This window comes from Homalodisca vitripennis, chromosome 4, assembly GCF_021130785.1.
Source record: "Homalodisca vitripennis isolate AUS2020 chromosome 4, UT_GWSS_2.1, whole genome shotgun sequence".
NCBI lineage: Eukaryota > Metazoa > Arthropoda > Insecta > Hemiptera > Cicadellidae > Homalodisca > Homalodisca vitripennis.
In genome coordinates, this window is record NC_060210.1 from 122,189,433 (window position 1) to 122,208,952 (window position 19,520).

Genomic DNA, 19,520 nt, shown 5'->3' on the forward strand with positions numbered 1-19,520 from the left:
GTAAATATGTTTTGTCAGACTTTTCGCACGAACTTTGGTCAGGGCGTTATACTTTGAGAGGACGTAATGCATTTTACTAGATCCAAGAAATAGTTTTTTTTTTAATACCTGTTACACACACACGCACACGGGAGGAACGAGATAAATTGCCGACTGACCCCGAGAGCGCGCGTTACTGGTGATGGAACGCTGTTTGATTGATCGCCGGATGACAGACAGGTTAATGGATTAGAGTGGACAGAGTGGAGAGGACGGCTGTGGAGGTCGAGCGGCGGAGCCCCGGCAGTCTGTGAGTAACCATGCGCCAGACAGGAGGTACCGGCACCAGTAAGGCCTCGGGCGTGTTGCGGCAGTTCGCCGCGGCGACCTCAGGTAACACACACATACAAGCAATCGTGTACACAGAGTGTAAACAGATTTGAACTGTACCATACATAATGAATGACCTTATACAAATTTAAATAAAATATTATCCCTTTATTTTTGATAATGGAGGAGATTTTCTGGACACTTACCATTGTTTAATGACAAAAACAGTAACACTACGTTTCGACATCAGCAATCTGATCTCTTCCTCAGGTGAATAACAAGCTAACACGTGGTTGTTGTGATTCCTGACTTCTGCGTGTCTCAACGGTCTGGTATCATTTGTTCATTTTAAACTAGATTGTAGTTGTGTGTTAGGTTAGTTATTCACCTGAGGAAGACATCAGATTCCAAATCTCGAAACGTAGTGTTACTGATTTTTTTCTTGATACATATATACGATATCCACAAGAGTTAACAACATACAAAAAACTATTGTAAAACATGTATTTTAAGTAACTGACACTATTTATTAAACTAAATAAAAACATTCCACTAAACATTTTTCACATTTGAACAGCACTAAGTGAAATATATTCGAATATAAAACACATGACAAAACAAGAGTGTGTAGACCATTAATTCAGCCCTTTTCTTTCTTTATACTATGAAAACAACGATCACTTCACTAAAAACAAACTTCAAATTTGGCCTAAATTTCAGTTACAAAATCAAAAACCCGTTAAATTTAACGCTAATTCAAAATTATTAACGATTTGAAAATAGTGAAATAAAATGAAAACATATTGTACTTTTATCTCGTCATGTTAATATACCATACAATCAATTATAGTATACTAACCAGCAATCGGCTTTGCATAGAAATTCCATTTTCTCATTTGAATTTGTTATTTGATCATTCAAAACCATGCAATAAACCTTTCCACCTCATAGAACATAAATATTGGAAAAGAAAAATATCTTTTGTGTACACAAAAAGTGCCTGGAAGGCACTCCCGCCCATCTTATGAACCAATTCCGGCACTGTATGCCTTTGGACTCGCTTACAGAACATATATAACAATCGGTGAACACTTGCTTGTACTGTACATGTTGCCAACTATTACAACTCTAGCGACGAACTTCTGTTGGGGCTGAGTATTGTTTGTGGAGCAATAGATGGTTCAGCTAGGCGTAGCTAAACACCCTATTGTGGACTCTCCCGTACTCATTGTAACAACTTGTTTCTCAGTCTTGAGCATTTGAGTTTCAAAACATTTTACAATCCTTAAATTGTAACCTTTTAAATATTTGGCATCGGAAACTCTACAGCAATAGAGCACACAAACACATTTTAAAATATTTTTTTTAATATATTTTATTGGCTTTGTTTACGGAGTTTCTAAAATGTGTTTAATTTGACACCCTGCGAAACTATGCTTTTAAATATTGTTTCCCAAAATTTTGACGTATTCCTATATTTTTGAAATTCTTATGTGTTTAGTAAGCTTTTTTTAGTTGGCAACTGTTCAAAAATCAACCATGTACTTTCGGGGATAAAATATCTCTATAAGAACACACATATTATCTACATAGAAAATATACGTAGTAAGGAGGCAAATAGGTTTACACTTTCAACGTTTAATGGATTTCCAATATGAACTTTGTTGACTAAATCACTTCAATCTATTTGGAGATTTATATTGTGTGACGAATTTGTCATCACAACAGAAACATTCCATTTCAAGAACAATTTCACATGTTAAGTCTTAAAACATACATACTGTGAAATGTGTAAAAAGGAAACAAATCAAGTAACAGTCGATGAATAAACTAAAGTTTAATTTGACAACGAAAAAGTTGTTTTTGTCCAAAATCGTCAATTAAGATATTTTTCTATTCAAATACATGTCGTTTTTTTTATATTTTTCTTTTGAGGATATTTTAAGGTACATTTTGAGAGCTGTTTATCAGAAATAAATTATATCCGAAATTGCACGTAATGAAGGAATATTATCAACCTTCAACTCATGAACGTAAGAATGGTTAGTAACGAATTAAATTTATTGTCATCAGAAAATTTTTTGCTTCATCCTATTTCTGGCTTCCCTCTTTTTTGTTGATAAAAAAGGATTTTTCACAATTTCATTGATTTCGTCAACACGCATGCCAAACACTGTGTAGTTCTGAAAAATATGTCTGACTCTATACCAATTTACTAACATTCCTGTATTCATGTATTTCTTATAGAAGATTCGGTATATTTCGGCCGCTAACAATTGTCTTGTCTAAAATTGCGTGTACCACACTACTTAATGTACCGAATTTGCACACTAGCAAACTAGTCTGGCTTTATTTAAGTAAAAATAACTTACGGCTCTGTTCTATAAAACATAATGTATATGGTCTTCAGCAATTAACCTTAAATCAACTCTGTAAGCCATATGTAAAAAAATATTAAATGGGTTCTCATTATTTTTCATGTTCATCCCTCAGTAAGAATTGTTAAAATACTATGGGTACTACTAATTTACCCAGGTTAAGATGAAATATAAATATACATCATTGATAGACTTAGAGGTCCATATTAGCACATGAATAACATTGACAAAGTTAAAAGTTTACAAATACAATTGTATAATACAATATACAAATTAAATCTAAAAAAGAAAGCATGTTACAACCGGACAGAATAAGCCGTAGCTGCCACACATTTAAATTTGTATACATCGACGTAACTAATTTAGCATTTTGGTTTTATTTTAAAATTAAAAATACAATAATAACTCAAAATGTAACTTAAAAAAAAAACTAATATAAGTATATTTAAGACTGTGGCGCTCTGTCTTATCTGAGAACGTCCTCTTGATCTGGCCTGATTGGACACTTACTAGCTCAATTATTTAAAGTTCGTGATTAACGTGTTGAATTGTATGAAAAGGTCACATGATTTTTGACAATGTTTTTCATTTTGATCATTATAATTTCCAAAAATATAACAGTGTTTTGAGTATTGCGATCAATGCTCTTCTCCAGGTGTCAAAAACCATAAGGCATAACGTCAATCAGGCGTATGGAATATTGATTTTGTATAAACTCAACTGGATTTTTTTATACCTGAAGAAGAGGATGGACCCCATCTTCGAAACGTAGTGTTCTATTTTTGTAACATATCCTGGTAGAGCACACCGTCCGATATCCTGTTATCTTTGCATATGATCCGTTAGCAACACACTAACAACAAAGAAGCTCATAAGACTTTATTAGGGCCACACTGAAATTCGATTTTGTAAAATAAACTATGGCAAATGACGAAATCCTGTTACTTATTAGACTACTGACAAATTATTAAAACTTAATGTCGTTCAGTTTCTAAACAAGTGTCTATAATCCATGTCATATTCTCAATTCAAAAACAAACAAGTAATAATCAACAGCCATCAATCAAGACAGATTTGAAACTGTTCAATCACTCACTACGCTTCCCACTCCAGGACCGGTTCTCTCCGACACTTAGCGCTAGGGGGTGAAGGGAAACCCAATTTACATAGATAAACAACACACAACAGACAGAAAACTCCATCATCAACGATCACAACAACTCCCAACAGTTGTCAACTCCAAAGTTTGACATCCAAAGATTAAGATTCAGTCAGGAAATTTCAGTTTTGCCGTGATCTTTGCCGTCGCCGCTGGAGAAGCAGAGCGTAATTAACGGAGCGATGAATGTTCAGCAATTATCTCCAGCTGTACCGGAAAGGCTACACCGGTTGAATATAAAATAACGGCCCATAAGGCCCTGACATTTCCTATGGATCAGGTGCTCCACGGCCGGTGCGACAGAGAAATATAACGAGACATTAAGTTGGGACTGTGATTTAACATAGGAGCACTTTCCCCAGGCCCGGGCCAAGGCGGCCCCGGGGGCTGCAGCAGGTTCAAGGCGCGGGGCACGAAACTGTCACCGGCAATAATTATCATAAATTTGTGCTGCAGTTTATGCCGACATTGTATAGCACTCGAAACTAAAGTCTGCGGCGCCGTCAATTAATGCAGCCTATTAAAGTAGAACTATTGGATGTTAAATAAACCGATCAACATTACAGAGTATCTAAGGACTCAAGAGAACGCAAATAAAGTCATATGAAACCAATTCAAGAATGTCACTTCACTACATGTGTTACTATGACGTGTCATAACATATCATATACTCAGATTGTTAAACATAACTTTCCTCTGTGGTTTTCTCGTTGACATCGTGGTTACGCATACGACCATTGTAAACAACGAATTTTTTTTCTTACCTTCACTTTTGCCCTTTTGCTTCTGAAATCAATAGCGTTATTCCTTAGACCAAGAAGAAGCTAGGTAACAAGTGTCAAGTCTCTAGGACCTTTCTATCATGAGTTATCGCTCGCACAAACAGGCAGACGGGAAACAAAGACACGATTTCAAGACGACCTCAATAACAGAAACAGTACTTGAATAATAACTGAAGGAAGTAAATAGTAACTGCCAATATATGGATTTATTAAAAACTAGATTTTACAAAAAAAGTTTTTTTAGGGGCGAACGTAAAACAATTGTGAGATATTTTTGGAAAAAGGTTCCAGAAATTATAAACAGGAGACTTGTAAAGAATAATTTGCAAAACCAAGAGCTTACAAAATATTACAGATTAAATCATAGTACTTTACGATATTTGCTTTTATTTTTCAATAATTAGCACATATTAATGCACAAAATATACAGTTTATAAGTTAGCAAGACATGTATTAATCGACTATTTAAGTAACCAACTGCGCGTCTTAAAATATATATTTGACATTTTAAACAATAAGCAGCCCATACAAGGATGAATAACTAGTATCAGTAAATGTGCTTCAAATCAATTAAATGCTGATTACCGTAAGCAACAGTATCGACATCATTATTTTCTTTGTAATAATCAGGACGCAAGATTACATTAGTTCTGTGATAAAAAACTTGTATCCAAAAAAATTGATTATACTTCGATACTGAATGGAAGGAAATTGTTGTAAAAAACTTATCAGTCATTGAACAAAGACAATCTGACTGGGATTACCGTTATCATATCTCGACAACAAGCAATCAAACAGGCATCATTCAGGTCTGCACTTCATTCAAGGAATTCACAACAAGCAATTGCAACGTTATCTTTGAGAATTTGACACGAAGAGGTCAAATCTGCGTTTACTGAGTAACCAATTGAACAAACTCAGATAACTAAGTGTGGGGTGGAGGGGGAGGGAATTATTGTAAACAACTTCTCAATCATTGAACAATACAATCTGACTGGGATTACCGTTATCATATCTCGACAACAAGCAATCAAACTGATATTTTTCAATTTTATTCGTTGTCTTGCACATCATTCAAGGAATTTACAACGGGCCTTTGAAACGTTAACTTTGAGAATTTCAAAACGAAGAGATCAAATTTGCGTTAACTCCTGGCAGAGCGAGTGTGCCTGCCCACATGCAATCCTTGTGAACCACAAGCTCAGATTAAACCTCTAATTGCCAAAGTCCACATCACAGATGATGTAATTGGCCGCTAATCCGCTCGTTAAACCAGTTAATCACCTTGAGCATCAAACTATCACTTGTTTACTACCTAGTTTATTAATTGAAATCGGAACCTGCAGTTGGAGAACTAGTGGCATAATATTACACTCTTATTACGATAGGAGTTGCTTTAGAAATAAATTAAACACAGAGTGGCGCTTCTAAGCTAATAATATAGTTAACTACATTAATGCACGTGTAAAACTCAAATTTTAAAATGATAAAGAGATATCAGTTTTTCGTGCTTACAATGGTGTAGCTTTATCACCGTCCTACGGTGCGTATATACCTCGTAGTATATTTCGAACCGTAAGGATAAACATCCTGCCTGACAACAATACATATAGGATGTGCAACACACCTGGAAATATTATATTTAATAACCAAAATTCAATACCCATATTTTTTTAAATATACTCTAAGTACTCTATGTTTCTGATACAGTAAACACTAAAACATTTATCCTATACCAAATGACGGATTTTTAAAGATTAAATATTAATCTTATTTCAGTAGCCGTTACATTGCAATGAATACAATATGCAATGTGGTATACGGAGTAATCTTTATTATGAATACTTATTAGCAATATGTTCTTTTTTAATCGCCAAACTGCTACAGTGTTAACATTCTTTTTTAAACATGACACACCATAATTTACTTAAAAATCACATTTGCTTTAAGCAGTTAAAACTATTCTCATAAAAATTTCGTAATATAGCTGTACATAAACACAACAGAATGCCACAAACAGAATTTCCACAGGAGGTATGGTCCGAGATAAAAAAGATTAAGATTTTACTTTAGGACTAGTAAATTTAATATTTCAAATTGTTATATAAAGCACATTTTAAAAGGTTTAAAATTCGTATACTAGTATTACAATTGGTACTTTTTAATGTAACATACTGTAAATAGCCAGTATAACGGTAAGACTTATTTTTACAGTATTTGTTCTATTTTTTCACACTTGGCAATCTGCCTAAATGCAAGGAAACGATCAGAGAGTTAGAATTTTAGAGGGTGTGGGCAATGGTAATTACATATTACATTAAAACAACATGGGAGACAAAACGTAAACAATAATCAGAATGTTTCCCATAGAGGACAATACATGAGCTTTCGAACATGTGTTTGTGTTTGAACAGATTACGAAATACCCGTGGGACAATCACAGTAATTGTCCTGCAACAAATTAGGCAATAACGTAAATATTGATTAATTAATAATTATAGAAATTTGACGACAAATGCATCAAGAACATTTTACAAAGTGTTAATTGCACAAACTATCTCTGTCATCAATGCTAATCTACGATGTAGAAAACTAAACATGAAAAACTCAAATTAAATCATTACTGTTTTAAGGATTGTCAATAATGACTGCTAAAATGTAAGCCTCAGAATTATTCAAGAAAGTTTTCTATATGTAACTGCTTTTTTTGCAAAACTGAATATTAAAAATTCTTTTAAAAACAATGATTTTCGAAAATCCTCTCTCATTAAAATATAATGTCAGAACTTTACGTGGAAACTTATTGTGCTAGTTAGAGCGGTTATTTTATAAAATATTTATTTTAATTTGTTTAAAAAAAATTGTTACTTTTATTATTTATGCGAAACTTACGCGGCATGTAGTGTAATGTGTGGTGCTCGCGTCCTAATTACTGTGACGGGTATTCGTAGAAAAGTATTTTAGAAAGCAATGCATTTTTTCTAGAAAATTCAAAAATTGGAAAAAAAAGAGTAGTAGAAAATAAGTCGCGAAAAACGTACATATTTATTTTCAAATTAAAAAAGTGAGATGATAAAAAAGGCAAAATTTAGAAAATATTTTTTAAATAGGTTGGCATATCTTTCATAATTAGGTAACCATGTTTTCTAATTAAACTGATGTACTCCACTCGCTAACATTAGCTCTACCTCCCACCCCGGGACAGAATAAACTTGGAAAATGAGACTGTTTGGGCTTCAGTTCTTATAATACTACTAACACGTTTTTAAAATAACAATGAACATGTTTTCTCTGTCGTCTTCCTACAAAAATAAAAATTATATACGTTTTTAAAAAATTAAATTCTCGACTTCTAACCAATATTTTGTACTGAAATAATAAAAATTGGGAAATAAATTATGCATTACTTCCATTTTATTATGTTAAAAGCTTTTAAAAGAAGTTATAAAATCGACGTAACAGATCAAAAATGTCAACTGTGTATATCACCATTTTAAATGGGGACTAATTATTTATTATTAAATATTTTAATTTTACTTTTGGCTCAGTAACATTTCTAGTAATTGGAAAAAACGGAACCAATAATTAAAGCTTAAATATTGTTTAGTTATCATTGTATTAAGTAATGTCTATATTACTTCAAACGTCCAATAATCTAAGGTATTCCCAAGGTTGTCATTGAGATAACGTGAAAAACTTGTGATAATAGTGTGTTCTCAACTATAAGACAGTGTCGTCGGCATAGCAGATTCATTCCCAATCCCGACCTAAAAGCTAGTTTGCTGGTGAATCCAGTAAACTTATTTACTGCCAAGTGGCTACAGTAGGGAGCACCAGAGAGTGTAGTTGAGGGAGGAGAATATTTGCGCCTGACCTTGGAACAGCCAACGAGGATTGAGCGACGTTACCAAATTTGTTCCTCGCTGCAATCGCAGCGCACCGTACAAAAAATTTTGGAACTATGATATTTTATTCGAATTTTATGTGCACGTTGCTATAGTGTTGTTTAACGTGTTTTTGAAAATAACGTATTTGTCAATACTAATCTGCAAATCTAAATCCTGAGCTTAAAGTCGTTAAAGAGATTGTTGCGCCTTCATCTCAGCGGCTAGCACGTAATCGCAACCCGCCACACAGATAGCGTGTATTTGTTGAAAGGGAAGTATTAGGGCCTTATGAGCACAGCTAAATTCCTCCAACTGTACCTGGCGGCAGTTGCGTGATGTGTGGCAACGTCGCGTGGGCCTGTCAATTATATTTGTCGCTGCAAACTGCACTCTTTAGTGGCCCCTACTGTAGTCACTATACGATAAGTTGTCGTTATATAGAAAAACAACGTTTAAAGTAATGTTTTCTTTAGGTATTGATTATGTATGAGCGTGTAACATTAAATTCCATACACTTGTATACATTTCGAAACTTGTATATCTGATAACATTGACCATAATTTTAACGGAGAGGCGGTTGTAAGGGTTATTTTGTTTTCAGTAGCGATTACTGTATTTACAATTTATATCGTATATCAGATTGTTTACAACTTCAACACTTGTTAGCTGAGCGTCAGCGAAGCAGGAAAAATTCATTTTTGCCTGTCTGTCACGACAACTCGAGAACGACTTACCAATAATAGACTTCAATTTTGCATGAATCTCATTTCTATTGAAGCTAAACCGAATTTAATAATGGCCCACGTCAATTCATATGATTTGGCTGAGCATTAGCGAATATTTGTACATTAATCTTAAGGGTAACCATGGTGGCAATAGGACAATCACATAATAAAATTAATACGAGTACAAACTCAGTACAAGCATTAGACAATTTAACATAGTACATAGTTAACAAACGTAGCCTAACGAAATGAGCTATGATTTGCATACAACCTCACCGAAACCTGTTACTCGGCACGTAGTACTGTAAGGGAAATTAATTTACGAACAGCCAAAAGCAATATTGATTATTCCCATTATCATTTTTTCTAGCCAAGTCATTATTTTACCTCGCAATTTTGACAATACTGTATTATTACTGTACTAAATGTTCGCGTAGCGTAGCAAGTTATACCGACGACCTACTTTACTATCACTAAAACTACGCTTCGACGACATAATTCAGGACGAAGGACGTGTAAAAGGCTACTTTCGAAGGTTTCTGACGGTTTAGAAAAATGTGGAGCGACAATTACTGCGGGGAACGGCTCACAATATTGCTGCTAAACCTTTGCGAAGCCCCTTCCCCGGCTTGGAGGCCGAGTTTTTGCACGATTTTGCGTGTAAGAAACCGTCCCGGAACTGTCGGGAACAGTGTGGGGTTGTCGTGGGCTGCACTGCAGAACTATAACCGCCATAAACCCGCCATTAACACACTTCTGCTAAGGCTCCACACTTGTAAAGATTATACTATCGTGTGTGTTAAGTAGAAAGTAAACTGTAATGTCGACACTAATTGGTGGTAATACGGTTTAGAAAAATCACAATTGTTCTTTACGGCGCTAAGTCCAAAGAGGCTACAACGGTCTATCAACTCGTACTTACACAGTTGCTAACAGGATATGAACGATACGGGATCAATAATATCGATTTAGCAGTGATGTGTGAGTTTTGTTATTATTATTATTGCGGTTTGAGTACACGGACAGAAAATATCCAGCTTTAAAGTTTAAAAAAACATAATACATGTATAAACTCAAGATACGTGGTTAAAACTATAAACATAAACGTATTGAATACATTGAAGACTCTTAGAGCAATTGGAAAAGACTTATAAATACTACTAAATGTAAATAATACAATACTTTTCGAAATTGTTTATTTTTTGGACGAGGCCTTTTCAAAAGCAAAGGTTTCATCATCAGGCAACTCCAAAAAATTTTGTGGAGTCGCCTGATGATGAAACATTTGGTTTTGAAAGGCCTCGTCCGAAAAATAAATAGTCCGATTTAGTAGTATTTATATATGTATTGAATACATCATTTATATGTTACTTACTCTACGTGGAAATACAGAGACGGTTCCATTGCTATGGTTTAAGCAACAAAGAACAGCCACGGATATCAAATGAGCTCTCCTTATTGTCAAAACGCATTTCAGAAAACATTTTTTTGATATTATTACGGTTATATCAGTGCGCTCAATATTAATATGTTACAGTTTATACTTTTAACACCGCATGTAATATAACGCCTCCTGTGTTACTGTTCCAGAGAAACATCAACCACGATACGTTCGTACTAACCAGAACGATGTATAAAGATCTGCATTCGGATTCTACACATTTCATTATAAGTTAACACCTTTATTGTTATTATCAATCATTATAATCCATGAGTCTACTGCAAAATAAACAAGGTAGAAGTACGCGAAACCATATGTCGCGTAACAGGCTTCGCTAAGTTCTAGACTAAGGGCATACCCTTGATGGCATCCTGGCCAGATAAGGAGCATCCACTGAAGAGACATCGCTATTTTTTATGAAAAATGAAGTTTAATCCAAATTTTCAAACCTATATTTCAATTAGACATTGATATATATTCCCCTGAGTATTAAGATTTACTTAATCTCATAAACGGACTTGCACCATCATAAACTTGATCTTTCCTACGTAAAAACGAATTTTCATACAATATTTCGTCATAGCTCATGCCATTCTTGAGATATACGAATGGAAATCATTAGCGATCAGCAAAGTCACATCTCATACAAATTTTCAAGACTATACCTCAATTAGTTTTTTAGATATTGTGCGGGCAGACAGACAAACAGAAGTGATACAGTTCGCTAACGCTCAGCAATTAGAAGAAATCTATTTCCAATCAGCCGTCAAATAATAACTGAATCGACTTTCTAAATAATACCAACTTGCAAGGACAAAACAGAAGTGCAGACATTGAAGACCTGAATTAAAGTTAACACTGTAGTGCAGTGCAGTCCTGTTTACTTGACCTTAACTTGTTTTGAAACATACTGTCAACAAGTAATAAGTTTTCTCGAAATATAGGATTTCATATACTGTATGTGTAAAACGTGCCACAATAAATGTTTGTTCGGTTAAATGTATCAGCAGAATTTTAGTTCTTAAACTTGCTCATATTTCATGAGAACTCAACTTCATTTTCATATGAATATTGTATACTATGACGGAGAATGATAAGGAGACCTATAAAATAAACATTATCCACAAATGGTAACAACCACCTATTCATTATATGTACCCATAGATGACCATTGCATTAACATTTGAAATTTTATTATAGTTTATATTTAACTTCTTTCATGTTTCCAACACCCAAAAATAGACTTGTAAAGTTTGTTTAGTTATAGTGCCTATGCTTTAAATATTACTTATTAATTATATACCGGTAATTCCATCGTATTTAGGATTTATTATCAGTATAATACATCAAAAAGTAAATCGAACACGTCGAATGCGTAAGTGTACAAGATTCTCTCTCCTATCTTGTTCCTAACTTGTCATGTTATTCCCTGCTTGTATTCACCGAAGAGAACGACGATAATGTGCTTTAAATTGTTCAGAAAGGTCAACTGCTGACATTCAATCATATATACATTGCCATCATTTTGACACTATATCGTACCGTTGTAAAACTAGTAGTATTTTAGACTAAACTTGCATTCAAAACGCTGCATTAAGTCTTGGTAACTATTAAGTTTTTAGTGTTTATTCGATTTTCAATCGTACAGACTTTATTTCTCTGACTTTAAAAGTTTTTCTTGAAAAGTATTTTAAATGGAACTGTACACTTTGTTTGAAATTATATGTGAACTTCTGTACATGTTTGCCTACAACATGTACTTGCTTCAGCACAATACACTTATTCTTAATTAAGTTCCTGGACACATCTCCGGCACGACCCTGTCCCGAATGTTCACCCGCGGCCTCAACTTTTTACCCGGAGTCCCTGGATGTGCCAAGGCGCGGCGCGCGCACTGGAGGGGCGTGCCGCCCTACAAAAAGCCCGACAATTACGCAGTTAGGCCACCGGAATGCGGATCGGTTACCGAAAACAATCCGGTACATGATGCAGAATGACGTGGAAGTTATGTAAGTGCTGTTGGCGTCCGGTGTAGGCAAACATAACAAACAGATGGCTTGCAACGGTCGGCCAAGAGCGGGCCTTGTGGTTGGCCCACGTACCTCGTGCGCAGTCCCACTGCCAACACCGCTGCTCGGCCTCCTCACCCTTCCACACCGCACATTCCGTCAATCCTCTCGGTAGATCCTACAGCCCTACACACACCATCAACGATTGCTAAGTTTAGCACCCGACCTGCAGTCTGAATATCCAACACAACTTTGATTATACACAATATTATTTATTGAGGGTTCTTTGCCAAAAAGTGTCCATAAAAATTAGTTAGTCAATATGATCATGTTGTTTTCAGCTATGTTTTACCACAATTCTTTACTACAATAATTGTCCAAACGACAACTACTGCTTCCAAAACCACATTACAGAGAACCTTCCTTAATTTTACGAGGCTTGTTGAATTTCTGTGAGTTATTTTACACAATTATGTTTACATTTTATTATATAGTGTAAGTATGTTGACAGGTTACATGTTTCTGTATTCAATTATTATAAATTTGCTGTATATGGTATGAGGTTGAATGGTAGAGAGGAGTCCTAACTCTGTCTCTTTAATAAAGGCATTTTTTATTTCATTTCATTTTAGAAAGACAGAGAGTTCAGAAAATGTTTACCTTAATAATAATACACTTTATTTGTCTCATAAACATGATTTACAACAAATACATAGGGTAATTATAATTTACAATGTGTGACACATATTGCATCTACCGAAGAATATGAACAATTTATGATTAACAGAACACTATTTTACATCACAAGAGACAAAGTACGATCCTCCACGTAATGTTTCTTAAATTTCGAGTTCTTTAAAGAACTTGGGTGTCTGTATGCAAATTCGAATAGGTAACACAATTCCCATACTGAAACTCTACTTGAAACTGGATTTCAAAATATCCATATCAATGTAAGTTTTCTCAATACAAACTCCGCTCAACTTTTTTGACACAATATACTTCTAAAAAGACATGCTATTATAGATATAATGAAAAACTATCAATTAAATTGAGCTATAAACTTACAATAATTTGAATTCTAAAGAACCAAAATTAGTCATAAAAAATCAAACGGACAATTCAATGAGTCCAAATTAAATCGGGAACTGGTTGCACTGACCCAGCGGGGTGGCCTTGCGGCGATGCAAGCAAGGTCCAGTGGGTGGCCAATAGGCATAGCACGTCCTCCATGGGACCCCACTGGTCCATGGGTCCCCACTGGTGACTGAACTACCGTTAGGTAAAGTACAAAGTATCTTGCAGAGTTGTAACATCCAAACATAAGTGAAGTACGGTGTAGCTCCAACTCAAACTATTTATTATCAGTATTTTCACCATTGTAAAGGTGGATACCTATCTCGTAAGACCTCTCAACAATTCCATATCTAGAGTATCTCATTGTTTCGGAAAGTCTACAAGATGATAAAGTACTTAAGAGATGTTTACAAACCAACCTTTTGTTATAATCATGCCCACCACTGAGATCTTCCAAGACCACTTTATCGTTCCTCCGAAATCTAAAATATAAAGTTCTTACCTTTAGTTCGAAAAGCGCGTGTGGACACAAAGTTGCGAAATAACTTGAGCAATTTATTTGATTACCGTAGCACGCTTACCATCTTCCAGAAACATATCCACCCTCGCAAAGTCAGGAATTTTTCAAGAATGCTCTATAATTCCTTCGCTGTAATGATAATTTTACTCATTGATTCAAAATTAGTGTACAATAATTTCCTAGATCAAATAATTGAGTAATTTCCCTGAAATGAATTTCCCTCACAATAAACCGTATTTTCTTTTTGACCTACTTACCCTAGTAATTTCGAAATCTATTGAGTGCGTTAACTATTTAATAGGCACGACTATCGCGAACGTTATGCTAAATAATTGCTGTTATATTGAACATTTCAGCCAAGGGCATGAAAATAGATCTTTCTTAGATGCCAGTTGATATATTTTAATAACTAATAATTCCAACTTGAAGTACAGTGTACAGAACTAGGTTAGATACTCAGCCTTGGACTAAAAGAAGATCACAATCTTGAATCGTGTAACATATTTGCTATTGAAACAGGTGTGTGTACCAGCGGCTATAGTAACAAAAAGCCGCCCCGTCAGACCGGGTGAAAGTGGACCGACCTTGTTGTCTGGGTCTGGGTCTGAGCTTGCAAACAAACAAGGCTCAGCTACTTTCTGCACACTTCCGTGCCAAGAGAAACTGTCGCAGTTCTTCATCTGGGCCCGGGTCTGAGCTTACAAACAAACAAGACACTTCCTTGCCGAGACAAACTGTCACAGTAGGCCGTCTGGGTCTGAGCTTATAAACAAACAAGTGTCCGCTACTTTTTTGCGACACTTCTGTGCCAAAAGAAACTGTCACAGTAAGCCAAACCTGGCCATCAACACAGTCCAGTAAAACAATAGCAGTTCTTTGATTTTCCTACCTAATCTCATCCATCTAAATGAATAGATGGCACAAACGATTTAAATGGGACGTAGGTACAGGAGATATACTGATATAAAAATTATATTTTACTCATATTCTGCACATAGAATTACTAAATGGGACATCCGATCCTACAGCTTTAGTAAAATCACCTACACAAACACAATCACCTCTCTTAGTAATCTAAATAAAACTCTTAGTCTGTACTGGTAAAAGTAATCCTTTCTTGACTAAGTTTAAGGTGACTAGTTTCTACACTATTCCCACGATGATCAAGCCACATCCCGGAATGAGTGTTTTTACCAAACTCTACACGACCAAAAAATGCCGGGTTTTGTGTAAATGGTAGGAGTATGTCAACCACGTGTCGCGTAGCAGGATTCGCTCAAGTTTTGATTACACTTTCAAATCAATTCGTTTCAGATATTCTGCGGAAGACAGGCAGGTAGAAGAGGAATTTTGTCAACCTTCTGAGTAATATCCAAACAAGCGATATTTACATTCTATCGTTCAATCGGTTTTCGAGATAGCCAGATAAAAGTTAAGCTTCGATAACGCTAAGCCATGTGAGGACATGTCAAATTTTTGAGGTATTGTGAGGACAGTCAGACAAACAGAATATACATTATGCCAACTTACTGAATGATAGGCTTTGCTAACCCTCAGCTAATCATTTCTTCTTAGGCAAGCGATACACAATTATTCTAGATGGCTGCACAATGAAGGTACGAATTAAATTCGTACGTTTATAGTCACAAGTACTTGCTGACAAATCTGGGCCGGCATGTTGATCACCTTGGTATTGAATGTATCCTAACAAGTCAAGATATATGGAAGGAAAAGTAGCAACTGTAATATTATTAAACAATTATCGTGTTGACGGGCAAAATAATACCATTCTCTAATGTAATATGAAATATCTTTCACGGTTGTGCTGTTTGTATTCTTTGAAGACCTATATGATGCCAATAGGCTACCGTTATGTTGATCACCTTGGCTACGCTCTTGTTTGAGTGAGAGAGATAGAGACAGATTAAGCGGGAGAAGTTGCCATTGTTTGTGGAGTGGACTGATAATCGATGAAAAAGTATCTGAAGTGGTATTAATTAGTGAATACTTGTTTACATTTGTTGAACCTCTATATTTCATTCATTTTGAGAATAATGTACTTCCAAAGGGGTCTCAATATTTGGTAAATTACTTTCTACCACTCCTACATTACTCTACACAATTTTCGCTAATGCCTGTGTGGTTGTTGCAGCGTCCCTGACAGTGATGATCACTGGCTGCTGGCTGGGATGGCCCTCCCCCTCCATCCGCAAATTGGAGTACAACCAGACTGACATCGTTGTGGACTCCAGCCAAATATCCTGGATAGTGGCGGCTATGGATGCTGGCAACGTGGTGAGCCCTATTCCCTCGGGCTTCATGATGGACCTGGTGGGCAGGAAGTTGGTGCTGGTCTTCGCCGGGATCTTGTTCTTCGCTACGTGGGTTTTGGCGGGTATAGCGGCGAGCCCGGAACTCCTGTATCTGGCCAGATTCCTGGCAGGTTTTGGCAAAGGGATCACGTTCACAGTGGCTCCCATGTACCTCGGAGAGATAGCGAGTGTGCAGATTCGAGGGAGCCCTCAGCACGATGTTCGCGGGTCTCCTGTGGGCCGGCACGATGTTCGAGTTCGCGATCGGGCCCTACGTGTCCTTCAAACTTCTCTCGGTCCTCTCCGGAATCATACCCGTGGTGTTCTTCTGTTCTTTCATCTTCATGCCGGACTCACCGTACTACCTCTTGATGCGGAAACGTGATGAAGACGCCAAGTCCGCTCTGGAATGGCTGCGGAAAGCGAAACAGTCCAAGAACACCGAAGCAAGCGTCATCAGTGCTACGGAAAAAGAACTCAAAGAAATGAAAGCCAGCGTCGAGGAAGAGATGGCTCATAAAGGACGGTTCTATGACCTCCTGTCGACTCCTGGAAACAGGAGAGCGACTCTGATAGTGATGGTTATATCCGCTTTCCAGAGGCTCTGCGGTATAAGTCCTTTGCTCGCATATTCTTCCACAACTCTTCCTCCCCACGAGGGCATCATAGGGCCTGCCGAGATCATCATCGTCTTCGGCTGCATCCTGACCGTGTCAAACTTCATAGCCACGCCCCTCGTGGATCGTCTGGGTCGTCGACCTCTGCTACTGTTCTCGGGCGCCGGCTGCGGCGTGGTCACAGGCATCTCCGCCATCTTCTACTACCTGGACCGTGAGACCGATGTGGACGTGAGCTCCTACATCTGGGTGCCCTACTTTTGCCTCCTCTGTTTCGGCGTCACTCACTCCATGGGGATCGGCGTCATCCCTCACACACTGATGGCCGAACTTTTCCCCACTAACGTCAAGAGCTTCGCCGCAGCCATCGCCTCCATCATGTTCGCTCTCAGCTCTTTCCTTGTCAACAAGCTCTACACCACCGTCGAGACCAACATTGGCGTGTACGCCAACTTCGTCTTCTTCTCCATCAACGGCCTCTTGTGCACCATCTTCACGTACTTCTTCATCTTCGAGACGAAAGGGAGGTCTTTCGGCGAAATCCAACGTTTCCTGAGAAGGAGTAATTCCATTATCGACGTCAAACCTATGTAACTCTGTGATGAGTCACGCTTGTTTAAGCTGACAGGATTGTGATGTTCTTAGTTGTTGTCCGGTGAAATACTCGCACGAAAAGTGTTCGCCTCTTTACAAAGTTACCTACCGTACTTGTTGTACTTACCATATTTGTTGTTTATTTAGTAGAGTATTTATAATATTATTTATAGAGTAAGGTTAATATTATTTAAATAATATTTATTTATTTATTGAAATCGTTTTGTTAAGTTATTATTTATTACGTGTAAAATTACATTCCAAAATATTTGCCTACACAAGTTTCTTGTCCACATTTACAACCCCTTCACTGTATAAAATACGGCAAAGTAATAAATAAAATATCTGTCAAGAATAGTTTTTACGTTACTTAGAGCGCAAATAATCTGACAATTACATTGACAGGAGTTTGAAAAAATTAAAAAAGTAAAAATTTCGTTTTTTTACAAGAATGACAGCAGCAATTTAAATTTTTTGCTCCTTCCAGTTTCTGAATAATTTATTTGAATAAACTCATGTTACAAGAAGTACACTTCCAGGATACTTACTAAACAAGTGTTTATTTACAACGCGATGACGCAAGATGATAAAGGCAAGAGACTTTAAAGAAAAACAGGGTATGGACATACTAAATATAGCATCTATTGTTGTGATAAAGGCTAATTACCAAAATAGAGACCAGAGGTGTTTAATAAATGAACGATTCATATGTTTTTAAGTGGTGGAAATGGCCATATTCATGTAGAAGAAACCAGATTCAATAAACCGAGAACGCGTCACTTGTCAAAAGAAGCTATTAAGGTAGACAAAGACGTCAGACTACTGGGGATGGCACTATCTCCAGGCGAGGTCTACATTAATCAACCCCCAGACAGCGCTGCGCTATATGCACTGCGACTGCTGTCTAATTAATACTCGCCCTACTGTAATCAATTAATTCTCTGACACCGACCGGCATTCTGACTTGGTCGGCAAACTTGCCCTCCAGAATATTGCCGATAAATCAGCCTAACGTTGCTTAACGAATTGTTGTTTTATATTTTAGAAGGGGTTATCCAGTAGCCTTTCTGCAATGGGTTTATTTTTCCCATTTCAAACCAGTCCATGTATACGTAAAACTATCAATAACTGCAGATGTAATATGCCACATTCAAACTCTTGGAAACAACATTCGAGTAAACTAAAAATAATATACACGTGTTTAATGTAAAACAATTGTTTGATAAAATAGTAACTGATGTCTGATTTGTTATTCACTGTTGTGCGGCAGATATTTTTATTTCGTAACATAAATCAATCAAAGCTTTTTCGTCAACCTGCCAATACATAAAATTTTACTTACTGATAAAAAATAGAAATATTAGTAGTACTAACAAACTGTATCACGCAAGATTTAAAATTCTTATAATTAAGATTAATAGAAATGATTAGCTTAAAATTTAATAGCTGAATGTACTACTACAGTTTGTATTAACAAAAAACCTAAATTTAGTTTTTGACATAATCAACTATTTGTTATTCATTTCTTCATATGTTTAGAAACAATCGAAAATTAAATTTAGTTACTCTAACGGAAGTCTAACTATTCAAAAGTTTTATATTTTAAATATTAAATGTGCCGTATAATTTTGAAAAGATGGTCACAAAAAAGCAACTCAAAAATTGAACTTAGAACGGTAGGGTATGATAAATGAAGGCTTTTCCAAATGT

At 36.2% G+C, this 19,520-nt stretch overlaps 2 protein-coding genes across 8 annotated transcripts in view; one reads left to right on the plus strand and one right to left on the minus strand.

Annotated features, from left to right (window-relative positions):
* Nucleotides 1-19,520, minus strand: part of LOC124360069 (dystrophin, isoforms A/C/F/G/H-like) — a 1,186,422-nt gene that overhangs the window by 881,315 nt on the left and 285,587 nt on the right. The window lies entirely within an intron of this gene.
* LOC124360071 (facilitated trehalose transporter Tret1-like) lies at nucleotides 229-18,088 on the plus strand. The gene is given in 3 exon segments (XM_046813344.1): nucleotides 229-372; nucleotides 16,440-16,801; nucleotides 16,803-18,088. Coding segments are annotated over 3 exon segments (1,443 nt in total). The 5' UTR covers nucleotides 229-299; the 3' UTR covers nucleotides 17,811-18,088.